Below are 24,204 nucleotides of genomic sequence, written 5' to 3' on the forward strand. Positions count from 1 at the left end.
CCACTTATTTTAAACGCGTAGACCACTTATTTGAACATGTAGACCACTTATTTTAACACGTAGACCACTTATTTTAACACGTAGACCACTTATTTTAACACGTAGACCACTTATTTTAACGCGTAGACCACTTATTTTAACACGTAGACCACTTATTTGAACACGTAGACCACTTATTTGAACACGTAGACCACTTATTTGAACACGTAGACCACTTATTTGAACAACAACAAAAAAGCACCTTTAAATGCTGGTGCACGCGTGCTGGTGCAGGAGGCTTCCTCTGATATTCCTCTGACGAGCATCCATTTTGAGTCATTATGTTACTGTAATTGATCATCTATGTCCCTCCATCTATATGATGACGGTGATGGTGCTCTAAATCTTTCATGGGTTTATATGTTATTGAAAGGGCCTTTAGCTAAAATATGGCTAAAAAACGTTGTTATGTTCTCATATTGGGTGGCTTTGACTGTATATAGGCCACAGCTCCTCATCTTGGACATAAGATTATCGTGAGTCCAATACTAATGAGTTGACTATAATGTCGAGAAATGCCCCAACATGAAGTATTGCTAGCCTCTGTGCCAGATCCTCGTGAATCTCTGCCTGTGTGTGTAGGGTGCATTTTCTGACATGGAATCGACCCCCGTCGCCCACTAAAGAAATCCCAGTCACTACCAGCATCCCATTATCCCTTTCTTTATGGGAGTGATGTCCCGGGATGATTTATGATTTCATGATTTTATTAGGATCCCCCATTAGCTGATGCAGAACATCGGCTGCTCTTCCTGGGGTCCACACATCCTGGCTGGGGCCCCTTCATTTCACTACCTGTCTCCTTCATTTCACTACACGTCTTGTGTATGTTATTTCAGTGTGATATTTCAGTGTGATGTATGATAATGACCTTTCCTGTTCCCCCCCCCCCCCCCCCCCCCCCCCCCCCGCAGGCACCACCAGACCCCCCCGGGACGGAGAGATCTCAGGGGTAGACTACAACTTTGTCTCCATAGAAGAGTTCTTCTCTCTGGAGGAGTCAGGAGCACTGCTGGAAAGCGGCAAGTTCAAAGGTGAGAGAGCAGGTGGAGTCAATGCTGATCATACATCATAATTACACACTTGTGAACATTATTGTTGTTGTTGTTGTTGTTGTTGTTGTTGTTGTTGTTGTTGTTGTTGTTGTTGTTGTTGTACCTTTCTGTACTTATCTGTACTTATCTGTACTCCTCTTTGGAGAGGTTGTACATGTTTTAATGGATTGTTATTACTTGTCTAATTGTTATGATTGTATGTGATTTATATGCCTTTTTTGTGTACTTAACTCTGTATGTTTTGCTTAACTCTGTATGTACACTCGACGTGACTGTGAATGAGGGAAACCTCAGTTGCCTTAGTTTCGAGTTTAAATAAAGGTTTGAAATGAAATTAAACTAGTTCTAGACTATAGAGCCTGACGAGTCAAACCCACGGACAGCTATGCTTTATAGTAATTATGCTAATAGTAGCCAGGGAAGGGCACGAGTGATGTCTTCCAAGATCGAGTACTCGCGCCATCGAAGTAGTGCTCGAGTAATTGTTTAGGGAATTCTATTTTTAGAACGCATCTTAAAGAGCATTGTTGCCGCAGCAATAACCAGATATATGCTGCAGACACGCACGCACGCACGCACGCACGCACACACACACACGCACAGACATACGCACAGACACACACACACACAGACATACACACAGACACACACACACACAGACGCATGCACGCACGCACGCACGCACGCACACACACACACACGCACAGACATACGCACAGACACACACACACACACAGACATACACACAGACACACACACACACAGACGCATGCACGCACGCACGCACGCACACACACACACACGCACAGACATACGCACAGACACACACACACACACAGACGCACGCACGCACGCACGCACGCACACACACACACACACACACACACTGACACACAGACAGACACACACACAGACACACAGACAGACACACAGACAGACACACACACAGACACAGATACACAGACAGACACACAGACACACACACAGACACACACACAGACACACAGACAGACACACACACAGACACACACACAGACACAGATACACAGACAGACACACAGACACACACACGAGAGATTTCTGTTTAAGTGGCAAAAGAATTAGGTGGCATCCTTAAAAACCACTCAAGTTCAGTTGAAACAGCCCTTATAGTAGTAGCCTAATCTCTTACAGTACGTTCAGTTACTTTAGTTACATATTAAACACCTAACCCAACCCCAGTGGCATTCTCTGCCAGTCACGAGCGTCGATGGCACTTCCTCCTCTCCCGTGATGGATGAGGCCGACTCGGCTAACGACTGGCCGCCGAGCCTCTCGGAGGGGACGTGCATATTAATGGCATCAGGTGTTGCCTCGGTCTCCTCAGACCTGCTGACTCCTGCGTCCCCACAGAGGGTTAAAGTGCTGTCTCTGATTAAAAAAGAGAAGCCTCCCACAGATTAGCATCCATAATTCATAAGCGTTTAATGAGAGCAATAAATGTCACCCTCACCTTGCCTTCACGCGGTGACATTGACGGACACACTACTGCGACAGCGATGCAATCAAGAGAATCGGCACAAGCGTCTATACTCTATAGCCCCGCCGGTATATAGCCCGTACGGAAGCTGCGGTAAACAACGCCGGCTGGTAAACCTCGCCTAGTTTCCAACTAACGTTTTCCCCTCATCATCTCCATCTCCATGAACCACAGCGAGAGATGGAAGTAATTGGATTTGCTCTTTAGCGGCCAGAACAGATGGAGAGGGCCGACGATATGGGCAGAATAGATGTATGTATTTCACTGATCCACTGGCAGAGGATGATAATGCATTTATACTCTTAGGTCGTATAGAGATGTGAGTCACGTGCTAAAACACATCATCAGGAATGAGTCTTAAGCTACTCTGTGCTTTCATGCTCAACCCTTTTTATCCTGTGAGTTCATTTCAAATATGACATCTGTAATGGCCTGTGTGCACTAGGGACTGTAGGCTGTGTACTGAGTACCTTTAGATTTATGAGAGTGGATTGCTTACATTATAATTCCCCCCCCCCCCCCCTCAGACAATATATTCAGGGTTCGCACAAGGTCCTTGAAGTGCTTAAAGTGCTTGATTTAAAGGCCTGGAATTCCTTGAAAACAGCCACTTTTTTTAACAAGGTGCTTAACGCATTCAGAGCCACGCCCATATGACCAAATTAGGGCTTGTATGCCAGCGCTTTAGTCAATGGGAGGACGGGGATATTTGCGAACGCTTAAACTATATCTTAAATTATGGCTATGGGTCTAATACACCCGTCGCTTATCAATGACTTGCTTGCAGTCAACATGTATGAAACGGATTGTTTTTTCATCTGTACATTTCCGTTTTATACCGTTTTGAATACGAGTATAGTTTTGGAGATTTCTAGTAATTCCAGAGAAAGACACGATAATAGCCCTTTAGTGGAATACACAAAACACGTTGTAATTTTTCGGCTGATTTATGAATCGTTTTCAAATAAACGCTAGATTATCGATAGTATATGTGTCCTCATGCACGAAGAGAAGCGGGGTCTGAAAAATCGCTTCTCCGTACTTTGGTCGGCGCGAACCTCACACACACACACATGGTGCTCCGATGGCGGAACATCTGATTACCCCAAGATTCGTAACATAAAGGCCTTACCTCACATCTGATGTCATGCAAAAAGATGAATCCAATTCCTGATCGCCATTCCAAATATCGATCGCGTCCATTGATCCAACGTTATAGTCCAAAACACATAATCCACGATGCTCCCAGTGGGGGGACTCAATGCAATAGTATCCAGCTGCATGCCCGAGAAGTAAAACCTGGACCGGACTTATTTTTTTGATGCACAGTCCCAGCCAATCCAATGATGTGCAATACAATCCGGGAGACGATAGGCGGCGGTATTTGCCCTTTGCGAGCTCAGACCCATTCCAAATGATAACGTAAGGCTGGATGGATGAAAAATGTATGGATATCGCTAATAAAAGAAATAACGAATAAAACCTGACTATACTCATGATTGGCACGCAAGCGATGGCGAGTTAACCCGACTATACTCGTGGTTGGCACTGAATGGGTTAAAAAGTCCTTGAAATTAAAATCAACCATTCACATTGGATGTTTTGTTCATCCTTGATAAAATTGTTCTGAATCAAGACATTTATTTTTTTCTGTTTTAAACAAATCTGACGAGTCGCTGTCTCGCACGCTACAACTGCTTTTCCTCATTTCGTCTTTGCGTGTGATGCTCTAGCCTGTTCCACCCCAGGTGAAAATCTGCATAAAATGTATACCTAGGTAAATGGAATATTGCTCCACTTCTACAAGGGCTATTTGCATATTCTTGGTATCTATAGTATATCTATGGACCTCAGTGAATGTATTCTCAGTGTCAGAAATATTGTGTCTATTACTAGGCTTGCTTAAATTGTGATGAAACAAAGGAAAATATGAATTATGATTTTTCTTTTCATCTTTGACAGTGAATAACACCATGATAATAATGACCAAACTTAAAAAACTACCACTGAACTCATTCAGTACCCTCTTGAGATCACGTGTACAAAAGATCTAAGGAAATTAATAAAGGGAAGATGATAAAACTGAAGGTTCTGTATATACAGTACTGAATTCTCCCATCCGGACCAATGCAATTTGAAATATTATTATAGAATATAGAATATATGCTTATACATTACCTTATTATAGCCAATTCGCACATTTATATATATATATATATAAATATATAAATATATATATATATATATATATATATATATATATATATATATATATAGTATCTTTCAAATGGCCGAGTTCAATTTGGATATAGTATCACCAGGCGTGCATAATAACAGATACTGATATTTACTGTAATCGACTGTACTTTTTTATTTCCCCCACAGTGTAACCATTTTGAAACTAATTTCAGATCTAACTGTTCCTACATGGTAACAATAGTGAGGAGAAACTGACTGCGTTTCAATATTTGTCAAAAACTTTACCTTTTGTAGCTTATTATCGCGAATCATAACAATTATTGATATGATTCATTCAGAACGCTAAACTTTGAACCACCATAGTATGTGACAGGAAGTGTAGATCGGAGAAATGTCAACGCTGGCCGATAGCTATGGATCTACATGAAAACTACAATTCCCATGGTTCAACATTTCCATTTCCGGTTCCGGGTCAGATAGGCGATTGCATATCGAAAACTTAAAACAGTACACTTTTAACCTATTGCTAAACTATTGCCAACCTAACGTTTTACATTCTACATGCATTTGTGACATAGTGGTGATGTTAATACTTGAAAACGGTTGATTTTAAAATCACAAATTATTTTCATCATTCATAAAAATATGCCTATATGATTATAATGTCAAAAGGGGTCGGTACCGACCCCGTCGAATGGAACAGGATATTGCTCTAGCTGGCAAGTGGGCCAAGAAGATGCTTAAAAAAACACCATTTAAAAGTTGTATCCTTCGAGTGACATCCTTGAAAATGAAAAATAGTGCTTGGAAAAGTACTTAAAAGTCCTTGAATTTAATTGTGCAATGTCTGTGGGAACGCTGTACATTGTACGTGATCAGGTTCACACATATACTTGGCATGTGATGCCCACAATAGTAATAATAACACATTCACACAAACGTAAAGGAGCCATAATCCGGAAGGAAATCAATATATGTCATGCATGAGTGTAGCTGCAGCCATGTTATCCAAACTTTGTGTTTTATTTTTAAAGGTATGGTGAAATGGATTCACCTATGACCTATTGTTTTATTTTCTATTGATTATGTATGTGACATATGAATGATTTACACTTAATTATTAATGTTTTATATTTGTATGTGTATATCTGTGATACGGTGCGGCTCGGTGTGCACGGTTGTTGGGGGGATGCGGACTGGAGGGGGACTTTCGTCTTGTTTACATCGGGGTCCCCCATTTTCAATTTATGATACAGCACAGCTTGAATACATGCACACCCTGATAAATTGTTTTATTTGGTTCTAACTGGATTTTATCTCTTGTTTTTCATCTCCTGTTTTACATTTCTTTTTATTCTATGATACATGTTTTTTTCTATTCTATGATTCATTTTCTTTGTAATATATGCTTTTCTTATGTTCTATAGGTGTATGTTATCTTGTGTATATGTACTATGTTGTTGGACCCCAGGAAGACTAGCTGCCGCTAAGGCATCAGCTAATGGGGATCTGTTTAAATAAACAAATAAATAAACACACAGAGTAAATGTCCTAACCCATTAATACACAAGACCCTCTTCTTGGGACCAAGTAAGGTTTCGTCGATAATCCAATGCACAGTTACCCCCCCCCCCCCCCCCACCCCACCGTGATGTAAACAAGACGAAAGTCTTTCTCTGGTCTGCATCCCCTTAACAATTGTGTGTATTGAGCTGTACTGTATTGTACCCATTCTGCAATCTGTTAATAAAATTTTCAATCAATCAATCAATCACACAGTTCACACAATGCAGGTCGCTGTATAATATAGTCATTACAATCGTATTTTTACTCAAGTACTGTACTTAAGTATGAATTTCAAGCTACTTGTACTGTACTTTACGTGAGCATTTTCATTTTAGGGAACTTTATACTTTTATTCCACTACATTTCAAAGGAAATATTGTACTTTTTACTCCATTTTACATTAACATTTACATACATGTACTCCTCTACATTTATCTGAACCCATGGGTTACTAGTTACCTTTAAGACAAATATTTTGCATAGAAAACATGGCAAAGATGTATGAAGATTATATACTTTCCTGTCAACTTCAAGAGGATGTAAACAGAGCAGCATAACTGGACCACATACCACTTTAACATAACCTTTAATCAGAGTAGCATAACTGGACCACATACCACTTTAACATAGCCTTTAATCAGAGCAGCATAACTGGACTACATACCACTTTAACATAACCTTTAATTAGAGCAGCATAACTGGACCACATACCACTTTAACATAACCTTTAATTAGAGCAGCATAACACGAACACATACCACTTTAACATAACCTTTAATCAGAGCAGCATAACTGGACCACATACCACTTTAACATAACCTTTAATCAAAGCAGAATAACTGGACCACATACCACTTTAACATAACCTTTAATCAGAGCAGCATAACTGGACTACATACCACTTTAACATAACCTTTAATTAGAGCAGCATAACTGGACCACATACCACTTTAACATAACCTTTAATCAGAGCAGCATAACTGGACCACATACCACTTTAACATAACCTTTAATCAAAGCAGCATAACTGGACCACATACCACTTTAACATAACCTTTAATCAGAGCAGCATAACTGGACCACATACCACTTTAACATAACCTTTAATCAAAGCAGCATAACTGGACCACATACCACTTTAACATAACCTTTCATCAGAGCAGCACAACTGGACCACATACCACTTTAACATCACCTTTAATTAGAGCAGCATAACACGAACACATACCACTTTAACATAACCTTTAATCAGAGCAGCATAACTGGACCACATACCACTTTAACATAACCTTTAATCAGAGCAGCATAACTGGACCACATACCACTTTAACATAACCTTTAATCAGAGCAGCATAACTGGACCACATACCACTTTAACATAACCTTTAATCAGAGCAGCATAACTGGACCACATACCACTTTAACATCACCTTTAATTAGAGCAGCATAACTGGACCACATACCACTTTAACATAACCTTTAATCAGAGCAGCATAACTGGACCACATACCACTTTAACATAACCTTTAATCAAAGCAGCATAACTGGACCACATACCACTTTAACATAACCTTTAATCAGAGCAGCACAACTGGACCACATACCACTTTAACATAACCTGTAGAGGTCAATGGATCGAGGATTGAATGCTCCCAAGCACTGGAACACACACGTCATATAGAATGCAAACTTTTACTTTAGATACTTAAAGTACATTCACTCCAAATACACTCCAAATACAAATCTTTCCTGTAAACATATTGTAACCTGTGTATTTACCACGTGGAGAAACAAAAATGTATTACATCTGCTTAGAAAACGAAAATGTCTAATAATCTTTTTTTATTTCTCCACGGCATCTCCATGGCAAATAAGATAATTTCCCCAAAAAGTTGGCGTGTTCTGTGTTCTGTATCTGTGTCTGTGTTCATGGAGTTCTGTACGTTACCATTCTGTACGTTACCATCACCTGCCGCGTCTCCGGCGTGAGACGACGGCCCAGCCATCACCACCTGTCGCCATTTGCCTGGAGTGGGACACCGTCTTCGCTCTCTAATTCTCTACGGGAGGTTTTCCAGTGTTCCCACTCCAGACGTCAAGCCGGCTCGTCATCGCTCCCGATTCCACGGGAGGAAGGCGTCTCTTCGTGATCCTCGTTCCTGGGGTGAGGCTCGTCGTCGCTCCCTAGTATTCCACGGGAGGACGGCGTGTGCCCATCCCGTTCCCCTTGGACCCAGGCTCGTCGTCGCTCCCTAGTATTCCACGGGAGGACGGCGTGTGCCCATCCCGTTCCCCTTGGACCCAGGCTCGTCGTCGCTCCCTAGTTTTCCACGGGAGGACGGCGTGTTCCCATCCCGGTCCCCTGGGACCCCCCTTTGTTCTGCGCTGCCCGTCTGCAGCATCCGAGTAGGGACGAAGAGGATCTCCGTGCCAGGCCTCCGCCGTCGGGCCCCTGTCCCCGTGCCAGGCCTCCGCCGTCGGAAACCCCTGTCCTCATCCCTGTAAGCAGCTCTGGCCATCGCCCTGTCCAAGGCCTTAACCCTGTTCTCTGTCCCTGTCTCCAGCCCGCCTCTCCGGGCCTCTGTCCCTGTCCCCCTCTCCAGTGCCCCTGGTCCTGGCCCTGACACTTAGCCCTGGTCCTTAGCCCTGGCCCTTAGCCTTAGTCCCTTAGCCTGTTCGCCTCTTAAAGGCACAGTACCGCATTTTCCAGTTTTCCTTGACTCTAGTGTTTTTGTGTTTTCCCTTAAAGGGACTGTGCCGCTTTTTGTTCTATAATAAATATTTGCCCTGTTTTGGCTTACTCTCATACCTGTCTTGTGTTGTGCGATTGGGGTCGGTTACAACCATAACATAACTTTATTAATCCCCTTGGGGAAATTCAGGGTATCTCACAGCTCACACAGTATACAGACGTTGACAGTTCACATTCAGTTTCACGTTATGTCTGCATCATGAATAAAAAATAAGCCCATGATAAAATTCAACTAAAACATATCTATCAATATCAATAAGAGCGTGATGAGATAAAAGCAGGTGTATAAAACATGTGTGTAAAAACATGTGTATAAAAACATGTGTATAAAAACCGGTGTATAAAAACAGGTGTAAAAACAGGTGTAAAAAAAACAGGTGTTAAAAACAGGTGTAAAAACAGGTGTGTGGGGAACAGGGAACAGGTCAGAGGTCAAGGTCCCCCGCACTATATTGCGCTGTTGTACAGTCTGATGGCAGTGGGGACAAAGGACCTCCTCCTCATGAACATGTCATGACCTCCTCACCGCGTTATGTCTCAGGTAACTACTACGGCACCCCTCGACCGGTTCACATAGGACCAGAGAGTCCTCCCATCACCTACCAGGAGCACCGCAACCTGCTCAGGAACTTCCGCACACGCAGCAAATCACTCAGCAACCTGGAGAAGGCGGTGGAGGAGGAGGAGGCCTGGAACAGCGAGGAAGACTCCGGCCTGTCAGGCAAGTAGAACCCCCCCCCCCCTCTTAGCTGATCGGGTGATTGATGGGTCAGTTTAGTCTAATGGGGTGTTCAGAGTCGTCCCTCTCAGAGTGCTGCTTGATGCGCCGTGGTCGTTAATCAGTGATTACTAGTGGAAGAGAAATCCTACTATGTTATTATATTCTATTCTATTGTTGTCATTATAGGCCACCACGCAACACTTCCCGCGATTCTTAAATCATGGGGGAGAGAGCGGGGGGAGAAAATGAATGAATGTGGATGAGAGCCTTGACATTAAGTGGATGTAGCTACGACTGTGGGGGGGGGGGGGGGGTTGCTGGAGACATGATCCAATAGTCTTTTATACGCCTGAGTCTCCTGAACACGGCGCGACCAATTCCAAGTCGATCGACACTTTCTCGGCCAAGCTATAGTCACTTTTACGCACCTACTCCCGAACTATGCATCTGCAGATTGATGAACCTAGACTCTGTGGGCAATCTGTGCATCATGCGTAGTTCGGGAGTAGGTGCGTAAAGGTGACTATAGCTCGGCCGGGGAAAATCGACTTGGAATTGGTCGCGCCGTGTTCAGGAGACTCAGGTGTATAAAAGTCTATTGGATCTTGTCTCCAGCACCCCCACAGCCATAGCTATAACCACTTAATGTCAAGGCTCTCATCCACATTAATTCACCCCCCCCCCCCCCCCCCCCCCCCCCCGCTCTCTCTCCTCCATGAGCTCAATGTAACGTGGAAGTGCAGTGGTCTATACAGCACAAGTAGCCTACAGTACAATGAAAAGAAGTTTGGCATCCAACCAGAGTGAAAATGTCACAGTAAAGTGCAATAGTAATATACAATGTACAGGTATAAAATATAATTAGTACTACTATAATTATGAGTAATAGCGCTAATCAGATGTATGTACAGAGTTGTGGTATTAATATGTACAGTGATACAGGTATAACGACACTATGGTAGTAAGTCATACTGGCCAGCAGCATAACTAGTAGGTTAGGGATATGTACAGAAATAGATATAGTATCTATCTACAGATATGTAAAAATGATTATATACAGGTATGTACAGTGGATAGATATACATACTGTAAGAATAAATATATGTATACAGTATATACAGCATTAACACATTGAGTGCCAACGACGAGATTAGTCGTGTTAACTCGCCATGCGTTGAGTGCCAATGACGAGTTTTCTCGTTTTTTAATCGTTATTTATTTTATTAGCAATATCCATTCATTTTTCATCTATCCAGCCTGACGTTATCATTGGGAATGGGTCTGAGCTCGAAAAGGGCAAATACCGCCGCCTATCGTCTCCCGGATGGTATTGCACATCATTGGATTGGATTGGGTGGGCATGTGCATCAGAAAAAAAGTCCGGTCCGGGGTTTACCCTTCTCTGGCAAGCAGTATCTGTTACCACATTCACTGGGGAGGCTGGGAGCAGCTTTCGATTATGTGTTTTGGACTATAACCTTGGATCAATAAACGCGATCAATATTTGGAATGGCGATCAGGAATTGGATTAATCCTTTTGCAGAACATCTGATGTGATGTAAGGACTCTATTTTACCAGTATTGGGTTAATCAGATGTTTTTTTCTCAGCCATTGCAGCGTGTCTGTGTGTGTGTGTGTGTATGACGTTAGCGCTGACCAGCTTCTCTAGCGTGCATAAGTACACATATACTATCGATAATCTAGCGTTTATTTGAAAACGATTCATAAATCAGCCGAAAAATTACAACGTGTTTTGTGTATTCCACTAAAGAGCTATTATCGCGGAATTTCTCTGGAATTACTAGAACTCTCCAAAACTATACTCATATTCAAAACGGTATAAAATGGAAATGTACCAATGAAAAAACAATCCGTTTCGTACATGTTGACTGCAAGCAAGTCATTGATAAGCGATTTCGTATCGTCCAATTCTACCCTCCCCTGTCTCGAACGCTGTTAGACCATGCCTCCCACAAGCCGGCTGCAATGTGGACGAAGCCTTACATCACGTGTCCCCTCCGGTACTCGAGGAAGCAGCCGTCGCATCTTTTCACCTGCACAGCGCGATCTCTCAGCGTCGGTGGTCTGCGTGGGAGGGACACGCCGCCCCCGTCGCTTCCTGATTCTGCTGTGCAGGCGCACCAACCGACCTGTAGGAGTCGCTGTCCACAACGTCCGATCCCCACCCATCAGCTTCCCACCCCCTAATACTGCCAATTGTATTAGTATGAACGACCAGCCAAGCTGATAGCAATGCGGAGAGCTGGGCTCGAACCCAGCGTCTCCTGCATTGGTGGCGAGTGCCTTGCCCACTACACCACCTAGCCGCCAAATTTAAGATATAGTTTAAGCCTTCGCAAATTTCCCCGACCTCCCATTGACTTCCTTATTGGCACTCTAGCCCATATATGGTCAAAGGGGCGTGGCACTCAATGTGTTAATGTAAATGCTATCATACAGAGTTATATGGGGTTATATGCAGGTGTATAAGTAGGTATATAGAAGGATTATATGCAGGTATTATATGAGATTACAACCATAAAATATTTGCCATAACATGAATTATGTTTAACATTAACTAACATCAAAATCGAACCCGACCTTTTCTCATTGTGATAAATCGTTTTTTTTACAGTCAAATGCTCCAAGAATGACAGCAACCTGCTAAACTTAATCCCCGGGCAATAATATTATGATATTTAAATAGAATATTAGTTGGAAAAAGCTGCAGGGATCTGTCTGTGTCTCTTTCAGTGGAACTATAATTGTCTGTACATTTATAGTTCTGCCTCGCTGCTGCCGTTCGAGCGTGAGAAACGGTTCATCTCGACGTCACTTTGAAGCTGCTGTCGCCTGTCATGCTGGGACCTGTCACGGCGGCCGCTTGTCTGTAGTTGCATATGTTGCCGACTTCCATTGAAAAGGAATGAATTCCTGTTGCTTTGTAGCCCGTAGCTGTCAGGATTGGGGCGCGGGGGGGGGGGGGGGGGGGGGGTGTAGGACACACACGCAGACGCACACAAAAAGGGGAATCTTAAAGTTACCCCACTGAGCGATGAGAGAGGGTGGGGGGAAAACACAAGAATAAAATTAATAAAAATAAAAACTGTAGGAAAACACCAGTATAAAATAATTGGGGGGAAAAAAAAACAAAATAACCACCACTGCCTAGCAGTTGAAAACGACAAGAAAAACAATAGCACTAGACTAGAGACAGAGAAAACCCTAGAAGCATGAGCTTGGGACACTCGAACACAGTCAATCAAACCTACTTAAAGGCACTGCACACCTGACACCAATCAGGTGGCAATCAAGCCCACACACCTGCCCTGCCGCATGGCAATTAACTGGTGTCTGGTGATTGACAGCTCACCAGAGAAAACCAAAATTACATCCAAAGCACACTAGAATAACCTAAAATAAATCCATCACAGTAGCTAAAATAAATCCATCACAGTAGCGTTATATATCCTGAAGATGTAATAACATAAGTTGATCGTTGAGCAGCCTGACAGCCCGTGGATAGAGGCTTGTTGGTCAGTCTGCTAGTACCAGACTGGATGGATCTGTACCTTCGACCAGAGGGCAGCAGTTGGAAAAGACGGTGTGCTGCGTGGTACTGGTCCTGTAGGATGTTATTCACACGACGTAGGCAGCGGGAGGTGAAGACTATTACTCTGGCACCTTCAGAAAGTGTGAATTGTAATGGGCCAGTAATCGTCCATGTAGTGTTATTAAATCAATAGAGGACACCTTTTTTCTAGCTGAATATCCCATGATGTATGAGTAGTAGTATAAGGCTGAGAGACGATATGCCATTTGGAAGAATCGATAAATCGGGACCAAATTATCGATAAATAATATCGATAATATTAGTATAAACAGATTTATGTTTATTTTGCAGCAATTCTTTGTTGTTGCCGCCATCTTTAGTGTTACAGATTTCCCCATTCAAAACGACCACAGTGATCCTTCTCGTTTTACAGTCTGTGGTCTCTGGATGTGATGGAGGAGTGCGCTGCATATTGAATGCACAGTGCAGAGTTGCAATTCAACTGAATGTACATGAAATGGGGATGTTTTAACTAAAACATGCCACAAGACCTAGTATTTTAGTATAGTATAAAGTATAAAAAAGAAAAATGCTAATATATCGATATGTGACGCCTCTTATCGATATAACGCAGTTATCGATAATTATCGATATATCGATAAGTGGTCTCAGCCTTAGAGTAGTATAGTGATCCTATCTTGTTGGGTTCTGTCGTCAGCAGCTAAATACTGCATTGTCCCTCAGTCTATCTATAGCTACAGTCTCTTGATACCCAATTTAATCAATCATAAGCACGATTAGTATGCTCCAGACTCTCTGTGGGGCTATGGCTGCATTGATTCCTGGATCCTCGGAGGGGGAGGGGGGGCAGGATGCCCTCGGGCAAACAGGCGTAGAGGTAAGAGGACAGGCAGACAGGGTGACACAGCTGTAGAGAGACAAGGAAGGCAGACAGGGTGGCACAGAGATATAGAGAGACAAGGCAGACATGGTGGCACAGAGATATAGAGAGACAAGGCAGACATGGTTGCACAGAGATATAGAGAGACAAGGCAAACAGGGGGCACAGAGCTATAGGGAGACAAGGCATACAGGGTGGCACAGAGATATAGAGAGACAAGGCACACAGGGTGGCACAGAGCTATAGGGAGACAAGGCAGACAGGGTGGCACAGAGATATAGAGAGACAAGGCAGACAGGGTGGCACAGAGATATAGAGGGACAAGGCAGACAGGGTGGCACAGAGATATAGAGAGAGAAGCATGGAGATACAGAGGCAGACAGATAAGCTGTGTGACAAAGAGGTTAAGAAGCTAAGCAAACGGGCGGTCGGATGGCGTAGCGGAGATTGCGCTTGTCACCAATGCAAGAGGCTGCGGTCTCGACTCCCGGAGTCAGCATTGCCTGCGGCTTGGGCCGATCGTCATACTAACTCGTTTGGCTGAGTTAGCGGGAGGGAAGTCGAGGGTGTTAATCTGGCGTTGTGGACAGCGACGCCTACAGGTCAGGTCTGGGCGCCTGCTCAGCGAAAGGCAGGAAATGGTGAAGGCAGCGTGACCTCCCACGCGTTACGCTTCACCAATGAGAGTCCTCGCTGCCAGGTGGAAAGAGAGCCACTGGCTGTCTCCACATGTGTCGGAGGAAGCATGTGGTGGACTTCAGGGTTCCCTTGTACCGACCAGTAGGAGGAACATGCGCACAACAACCAGGTAGGGGAGGGGGGGAATTGGCATAACGACTCAATTGGGATGGGGAGAAAAATAGAAAAAATCAGGCGGAGAAAAAGAGGATAAAAAAAAAGAAAATAAAGAAGCTAAGCAAACAAACGGGCAGACATTCCATTTGGGATAGAAGGAATAAACAGGCAGGGATGCAGGATAGTAAATGGTAAATGGTGCATTTATATAGCAGCTTTTATCCAAAGCGCTTTCCAATTTGTTCCTCACATTTTACCCATTCACTCACACACCGATGGCAGAGGCGACCATGCAAGGTGCCAACCTGCACCGGGAGCAATTAGGGGTTAAGTGTCTTGCTCAAGGACACATCGCCACACTGCCTGTGGGAGGAGCGGGAATCGAACCGGGAACCTTCCGACTATACCAGACGACCGCTCTAGCTCCTGAGCCAATGTCGCCCCCCCCCCCCCCCCCCCCCCGCGATAGTGATTGGTGAGCGGACCAGACAGACGGAGGGATGGATGGATGGATGGATGGATGGATGGATGGATGGATGGATGGATGGATGGATGGATAATAATAATAATAATAATAATGACTTGGATTTATATAGCGCTCTTCATGAGACCCAGAGCGCTTCACAGAGTCCATTATTCGTTCATACACAGTCATACTGGTGGTGGTAAGCTACAATTGCAGCCAGAGCTGCCCTGAGGTAGACTCACGGAAGCGTGGCGAATAATCAACGCCTACGGCCCCTCCGACCACCACCAACATTCATTCACATGCATACACATTCATACGAGGCAAGTAGGTTAAGTGTCTTGCCCAAGGACACAACGGCAGTGGGATGGACATGGGCTTGAGCGGGATTCGAACCACCAACCCTTGGATCATTGGACAACCCGCTCTACCCCTGAGCCACGCCGCCCCACAATGGATGGACGGATGGATGGACGGATGGATGGATGGATGGTCGGATGGATGGATGGATGGATGGATGATTGGGCGGGTCGGTGGAGTCAGTCAGGGTGGGTGGTGTCAGGTGTCAGTCAGGGTGGGTGGAGTCAGTCAGGGGGGGAGGTGTCAGTCAGGGTGGGTGGAGTCAGGTGTCAGTCAGGGTGGGTGGAGTCAGGTGTCAGTCAGGGTGGGTGGAGTCAGGTGTCAGTCAGGGTGGGTGGAGTCAAGTGTCAGTCAGGGTGGGTGGAGTCAGTCAGGGTGGGTGGTGTCAGGGTGTCAGGTGTCAGTCAGGGTGGGGGGTGTCAGGGTGTCAGGTGTCAGTCAGGGTGGGGGGTGTCAGTGTGTCAGGTGTCAGTCAGGGTGTCAGGTGTCAGTCAGGGTGGGTGGAGTCAGTCAGGGTGGGGGGTGTCAGTCAGGGTGTCAGGTGTCAGTCAGGGTGGGGGGTGTCAGTGTGTCAGGTGTCAGTCAGGGTGTCAGGTGTCAGTCAGGGTGGGTGGAGTCAGTCAGGGTGGGGGGTGTCAGTGTGTCAGGTGTCAGTCAGGGTGTCAGGTGTCAGTCAGGGTGGGTGGAGTCAGTCAGGGTGTCAGTCAGGGTGTCAGGTGTCAGTCAGGGTGGGTGGAGTCAGTCAGGGTGGGTGGGTGTCAGTGTGTCAGGTGTCAGTCAGGGTGGGTGGAGTCAGTCAGGGTGGGTGGGTGTCAGTCAGGGTGGGTGGAGTCAGTCAGGGTGGGTGGGTGTCAGTCAGGGTGGGTGGAGTCAGTCAGGGTGGGTGGAGTCAGTCAGGGTGGGTGGGTGTCAGTGTGTCAGGTGTCAGAGATCCTGGGCCTTCGCTGAGTCATCTGCTGCAGCTCTTGGTACGTGTAGCAGAATCATGTCAGGGCAACCCCCCCCCCCCCTCCCCCCCCACTCTCAAACCCCCCCCACGCTCAAACCCCCCACCCCCACAGGCTCACCCCCCCCCCCCCCCCCCCCCCCGCGCTCACGTCCAACACTCTCAAGGGCAGCCAGTCCAAAAATATGCTTATTTTGGTTCAGCCGGTCGTGTGGAACGCGTGCTCCGCACCCTTCCTCTGAGCTGGAGGACGAGCCCCCCCCCCCTTGCTGTCAGCCATCACTGATGTTACACTAGATCCCTCGTAGGTCTCTACAGATAATAATTATGATCACACAGGGTCTCTCACTGAAGGGCAGACTCAGACGTCCACGTGGGTCTTTATCAGCGGAGGCTGCGGGGCTTTGAGCATTTATAGTTCCACTCCAGTCCCTTTCTGCTGATCCCTCCTCTCCGCACCAGAGCAAGGTAAATGCAGAAAGGCTCAAGGCCACGCGGGCCAATCACAGCACTCGCGTGTGTCGCGTCACTATCTCTCACAGGTGAAGGGGGGCTCACTATCTCTCACAGGTGAAGGGGGGGCTCACTATCTCTCACAGGTGAGGGGGGGGGGCTCACTATCTCTCACAGGTGAGGGGGGGTCACTGTTCCTCACAGGTGAGGGGGGCCTCACTGTTCCTCACAGAGTATACATTTGACTCCCTCCTCCAGATAGTGCATCTCATTCCAGCGTCTGCTCCTTCTCTCTCCACCTGACAGGAGGCTCAGCAGGCGTCGGCAGGGCCCCTCTCCTCCGCCGCTCCCCCGGCCGGCCCCGGGGCTCCAGTGTGGGGGACGGCGGCGCCGTGGAGAACGGAGGCACCAGTCGCAGCGGCGCCAGAGGCAGAGCGATGATGATGTCCGAGCACTGGGAGCAGGCCGACAGCGACACGGGAGAGCCTTTCTACACAGAGTGGGTTTCAAGTTCAAGTTTCTTTATTAGTTGTCATACAGAAGTACAGAATACTTTTATACAAAATGCTTCTTTCTGTTTCGCTCCAGAGACTGTGCTAGACAAAAATAGATAATAAAATAAGTATAGCAAGTAGAGATGCACCGAATGGGAAATTCTTGGCCGAAACCGATACCGAACATAGGAAACAGTTGGCCGAAAACCGAAAGCCGAAAGGCCGAAAATGATTCATAGAATAGAATTTTTTTTTTACCAATGTTTTTCAGCTACCTGATTATGGAAAAATATATGATTATGGCAAAACTTTACTTAAATAATAAATAATCACTATTATGGGTCTTTTTGTATCACAAACAGTACTGTATTTGCAAATCTGGTATGTCATAAATGTATAGATGTAGCAGTACTGTCTATCTGTATGTCGTGTATGTCATATATGTCCTGATGAATTGAAAATGGGGGACCCTGATGTAAACAAGACGAAAGTCTTTCTCTGGTCTGCATCCCCTTAACAATTGTGTGTATTGAGCTGTACTGTATTGTACCCATTCTGCAATCTGTTAATAAAGTTTTCAATCAATCAATCAATCAATCAGAGAGAGAGAGAGAGAGAGAGAGAGAGAGGCGGACATCTGTGCTCTACTGAGCGCACCTTTCTAGTCCCCAGATGACTTTGGCACAGTAGACACGCGACAGACAGCGTCAATGTGAGAAACACAATCCCTCCCCCTCTCGCTTTGAATAATATGCATATTAGATCACTCAGTGATTAACCGCAACGGGCATATAGTAAATAAGGATAAAGTATGTTAAAGACGCATTTATTGGACTCGTTGCGCGCAGAGTTTACATAGAAACAGCGCGACTCCCGAGGAGATGCATTGCTCCCGAGTCCCAAGAGGAGTATCACGCAGGACTGAAGAGCTCACAGCACGCATGTAATGAATCCACGTTTTGATGACATCATCACAACAACACGCGTTAGGTTACAGGTTGCTTCTGTTTCGGTGATATATTTTCGGTGAAAAAACTCTTTCGGCCGAAAGCCGAAAGGCCATTTTTGGCCATTTGCCGAATTTTCGGTGCATCCCTAATAGCAAGTATAAAATAGAAGTCAAGTACATAGACAAAATATTTCAGTATATACATATATACAATGCTCTATGTAGAGTAGAAGTAACTGAGTCACCATACAATATACTATACAGTGCAAAGCAGAAGTGGGATGAGGTACAATTTAGGTACAATATAATTTACAGTAATGTGTAATGAGGTATGGGTTGTAGTGCAAATTCTTTACCGATAAATATAAAGTGTGCTTAGGTGTACTAAAGTGGTTAAAGTGGGTGCTGCAGTGAGTTGTATGTTTAAAGTGAGTGTGTGTGTGGATGTGTGTGCTGTGAGTGGAGTGAATTGAATTGAATTGAATTGAATTGAATTGAATTGAATTGAATTGAATTTTATTGAATTGAGTCACTGTGATGCTGTGTTGTACAGTGTGACAACTCTTCTGTTTCAGCCACACACAATGCTCTTCCTGTCAAGTCAAGTCACATTTATTTATAAAGCACATTTCATACACGGAGGCAATCCAAAGTGCTGCTGTACACGAAAAAAACTATAAAAAGAAGGCACAGCGTAAAAAATTATGATTCTCTGGAATTATAAGATATATAAAAGGAACACAGAAGGGTACAGTATAAACGCATTAAAACAAACAAAAAAGTGCAGTAAAGTGCAAAAAAGAGTGCAGTGGTTTAGCAGCAGCAGTTAAAAGCAGAAACAAACATAAGGGTCTTTAGCCTATTCTTAAAAATAGGCAGAGTTGGGTCAGATCTGAGATCAGTTTATTCCAGCTATGTGTGGCATCGTAGCAGAATGCGGCTTCACCATGTTTTGTTCTGGTCCTGGGAACAGTTAGCAGACCAGTCCCTGATGACCTAAGAGGTCTAAAGGGTTCATAGTGTAGAAGCAACTCAGAGATGTATTTAGGACCTGACCCGGTAAGTGATTTATAGACTAATAACAGTATTTTAAAGTATATTCTATGACACACCTGTGTAACAAGCAGCTCTCACTATAGCAGCTGGATAAAGTATAGCTGTAGTACTAGTTGGGTAAGACGGCAGTGTGTTATCAAAGGCCGGGCTTAGCCCAACTATAGCTGCCTAAATCATTGGTTCTCAAACGTTTCATGCACTGCATGGACTGCATTTATATAGCAGCTTTTATCCAAAGCGCTTTACAAATATTGTTCCTCATTATTCACCCGTTCACTCACACTGGCGACCATGCAAGGTGCCAACCAGCTCATCGGGAGCAATTAGGGGTTAAGTGACTTGCTGCCCGGGAAGAGTGGGAATCGAACCAGGAACCTTCAAATCACCAGACGACTGCTCTATACCTCCTGAGCCGTTTTCGTGTGAAGGAGCCCCAAATTGACACGTAATAGGTCAGGGACCCCCGTCTCCTCACTTAAAAAGCCCTCCACTCCCTGGCACCTGCTTACATCTACAACCTCCTTCTTCAACACTACACTCCCTACCACTCACTCCGCTCATCCAATTCAGCCCTTCTGAGCAGAACCACAGAAGTCCACAGAAAACCAATCATTCTCCTCCCCTGCTCCCCAACTCTGGAATCAACTCCCATTACACATCAAAGAAGCCCCATCCGTAGAAACATTTAAGTCCCCACCTGTTCAATCTTGTATACCCCCTCACTAGGGCCCCGTTCCCCGTACCTGGATAACTGAGTTAGCCGGATAACTTTCGGTCAAGTCTGACTTAAGCCGGACTTTCCCATTCCCCGAAGCTGGATTGTCTAAATCACCATGACAACAGATCAAAAAGTTTGAGCCTGGTCGAGAGCAGGGTTTAAGTTCAAGTTAGCCGGATGAACCATAGCCACGCCCCCGCAAAGAAGTGACAGCCCGTTTCCTGAAATTATTCCCACAGTCTACGATCTGCATTATACCATTCTGAATTACGTTTTTGTGCTCCATTCTTCCAGAGGGGGCTTTTGAAATGTAAAATAGACCCAAAATGCTGATACTAAATTCACTTTGTCCTAAATAATGCACGTTATATTATACCGTGGCGCTCGCTCGGTGCGATGTACACATTATGTGGTTATTTTAACAACGCGCAGCATTGCAAATGTGAATCCCGCGGGGATATCCTTAATGATTGAAACCTATCGCTCGTTTGGCTCTGATTCCTTTCATATTCTCCGCTGTGGATGAGGAGCGAGGAAGGAGAGGAGCGCCTGGATTTTGTTTCATTCAAGCATAAAATTGAAGTGTCTATGCGTGGATTGTGGATTTTGTGTGATATTGTAACTGGGATTAAAATGTCTGATGAGATGCGCTGTTTGACGGATTTGAGAAATTGAATGAGCCATTGACGTCACATTAATGAATGAGAATAAAGAGATAAAACTTCATTCAAAATAAAGAATATTCTAAACACGGGTCTCTCGTTAATTAATGTATAAACAATGAATTTATCCCATCTGGCACAGTGGCGCAGCGGTAGTGCACAATCCTGGCAACCGGGCCACCGGTGTTCGAAACCCTGTGTTTCCAATATAATTTTTTGGAATATAATATTAATGATTATACGCAGAAGTAGCCTAGTTTTAAGTTAAAATATTATAAATCTACATGCATTGAGGATGTCATTCTTTATATAGCTCTCAACGTGCACCAAATTGAATTATTCCTACATTGCAAAAAGAAGGAAAAGACTAGGAGAAGTGGGATTCGAACCCGGGCCGCCTGTGTGAAAGTCAAAAGCAGACACCGTTACACCACAGTGTAGATAAGTAAAAGATCCACCATACATCAATCAATGGGTAAGAGAGCCGTGTCCTTATTCCGTATAACAGTTTAACTAATTATTTTCGCTAGCAAGATCTCATTTGATTATCCATTCCATAAACCTACTGCCAGCAGGCAAGTTTAAAGAAATATAATCTGATTGATTGGGGTAATGAGGGACTTAAAATTAGCCTATAGATAACGCATTTAACTTGTCGGCGAGGCGATTGAGCCGTAATGCAATCTGTTAATAAAGTTTTAAATCAATTAATCAATCAATGCCGTTAGAGAATCAGGATCTCTGCTATCGATACGTGATGGCTTTTCAACTGAAGCGGCCGCGCGCACTTATCCTGGGTCTCAAGTCTGGTTTGAGTTAACGAGACTGAATCCACCTTCGAGGAACATGAAAATCCCGGCTTCAAACATCGGGTTAACTGAAGCTGGATAATGGGACTCTTGATCGACTTAGTTGAACCAGGTACGGGGAATAGGGCCCTGACCATCCAACCCCTGCATCACTTACACTTACACATCTGTACACACCTATATACTATTTATATGTATTTTCCCTCTGTTTCGTCTCTAAGCTGTCTCCCTTTCTCTGTAGTATCCCCACCATGTTGTCATTGTGCATGTCCATGTAGGCCTACTGTGTTTGTTCATGTACTGTGTTTGTCCATGTACTTTTTTTTTTTTTTTAAACTTAAATTTTTATTGAACATTTATAGACAAACAACACAACATATACAATAACATCAACAACACTATTAAACAGACATAAATAATAAAGAAAAAATGTAATACCCAAAAGACGAAAAATAAAAAATACTGACTTAAGCAAATATTCACATACATAAATAATGAAGTGGAAAAAACATAAAACAATTGTCATATCTTAAACAAAAATAAAATTAGAAAACATTAAGTGTGTGACATGGGTTCAGAGACCCTCTTTGAACCTCTTTCCTCCTTTACCCTTCGCCCTCTTGTGATGTATTTGGTTCTTCCTCTGTGATGTCGTTTTCGTTCCCCTTGTAATCCTCCCACTTTCCCCATCTTTCTCCAAATTTCTCTTTTGTCCATGTACTTTAATGCAATGTCTGTAAAGTGCTTTGAGATACCATATGTAAGGCGCTATAAAAAATACATTTATTATTATTATTATTATTATTATTATTATTATTATTATTATTATTATTATTATTATTATTATTATATTATTATTATTATTATTATTATTATCTGAGAAGATATTTGTTTTTAGTTGTGATTTAGTCCATAATTCTATAACTATATATATATATATATATATATATATATATATATATATATATATATATATATATATATATATATATATATATTTTTTTTTTTTTAATTATCTTTATTAGCTTTTTCTTGGCCATGCAGGGCCGACAGAGGAGAGAGGGAGAAACGGGAGGAGAAGAGGGGAAGACATGCGGCATATGGTCACCGGGTCTGGGAAACGACCCCGGGACGGCCGCTTCTCGACTCAGATAGTGGTGTGCTACTGGAGCGCCCATTCTATAACTATATTGAACATAGAATAGAATAGAATAGAATAGAGATGGCGGCTGGGTGGCGCAGCGGACATTGCGCTCGTCACCAACGCAAGAGACACCGGTCTCGAATCTGGCTGTCAGCGTTGCCTCCGGCTTGGGCCGGCCGTCATACTCACTCAATTGGCAGAGTCAGCGGGAGGGAAGACTTCCGTACAATGAGATTAGGGACTCAAACATAAGGTGTTGATTTACACAAGTAATAAAAAAAGAAACATAATATCACAATACTATACAAGTATCACAATACTATACAAATATCACAATACTATAAAAGTCACAATCCTATACAATACAGAATATACAACAATACAACAATCACAGTGTCAGACAGTAGGGGTGGTCTACATAATTGCACAGTGTGGGGGAGAGGGGTGGTACTGCTAGTGCATAATCAGAGTTCAAGGTGGTGACGGCTCTGGGGGAAAACTGTCTGTGAGTCTGTTGGTTCTGGCTCTGATGCACCTGTAACGCCTGCCCGCTGGTAACAGGTGGAACAGGTGGAAGCCAGGGTGTGAGCTGTCCTTTATAATGTTCTTTGCTCTGTTGAAGCAGTGGGGTAGGCGTGGATATAACCTATAATAGGCTGAATGAAATAATAGTCATTCAGAATAGTCATTCTTATACATTATCTTATTGGACGAAGCCTCTAGTGAATAGAATATTAGTGAAATTAATACTTTTCTGGGGACCCCCTGGAACCCTCTCGAGGACCCTTGGAGACCCTTTGAGAACCACTGTCCTAAGTTACAGACAATTGAACATAGATAATGGAGATACGTTTACGATACACGTGTGATAGATCTGATTCCCGCTGGGTCCCTTACATACTATGGGACTGTGCTCATCACTTAAAGGAACACGCCAACTTTTTGGGAAATTCGCTTATTTGCCATACCCTGGAGTTAGACAAGCAGATACATATCCTTTTCTTCTCTGTGCATGCGTTAGGCTTAGGGAACAGCCGCACCGTTAG

General features: G+C 44.1%; 1 protein-coding gene across 1 annotated transcript; it reads left to right on the forward strand.

The window, feature by feature from the left end:
• Window positions 1-953: 953 nt before the first annotated feature.
• Window positions 954-17,825, forward strand: LOC311247803 (uncharacterized protein; the record flags this gene model as incomplete). The annotated part of the gene is made up of 3 exons (XM_084338800.1): window positions 954-1,073; window positions 9,672-9,851; window positions 17,633-17,825. Coding segments are annotated over 3 exons (493 nt in total), but the record flags the coding sequence as incomplete, so codon positions are not given.
• Window positions 17,826-24,204: the final 6,379 nt, after the last annotated feature.

The sequence above is a fragment of the Notolepis coatsorum genome, assembly GCF_963971535.1.
Source record: "Notolepis coatsorum genome assembly, contig: SCAFFOLD_2463, whole genome shotgun sequence".
Classification (NCBI taxonomy): Eukaryota; Metazoa; Chordata; class Actinopteri; order Aulopiformes; family Paralepididae; genus Notolepis; species Notolepis coatsorum.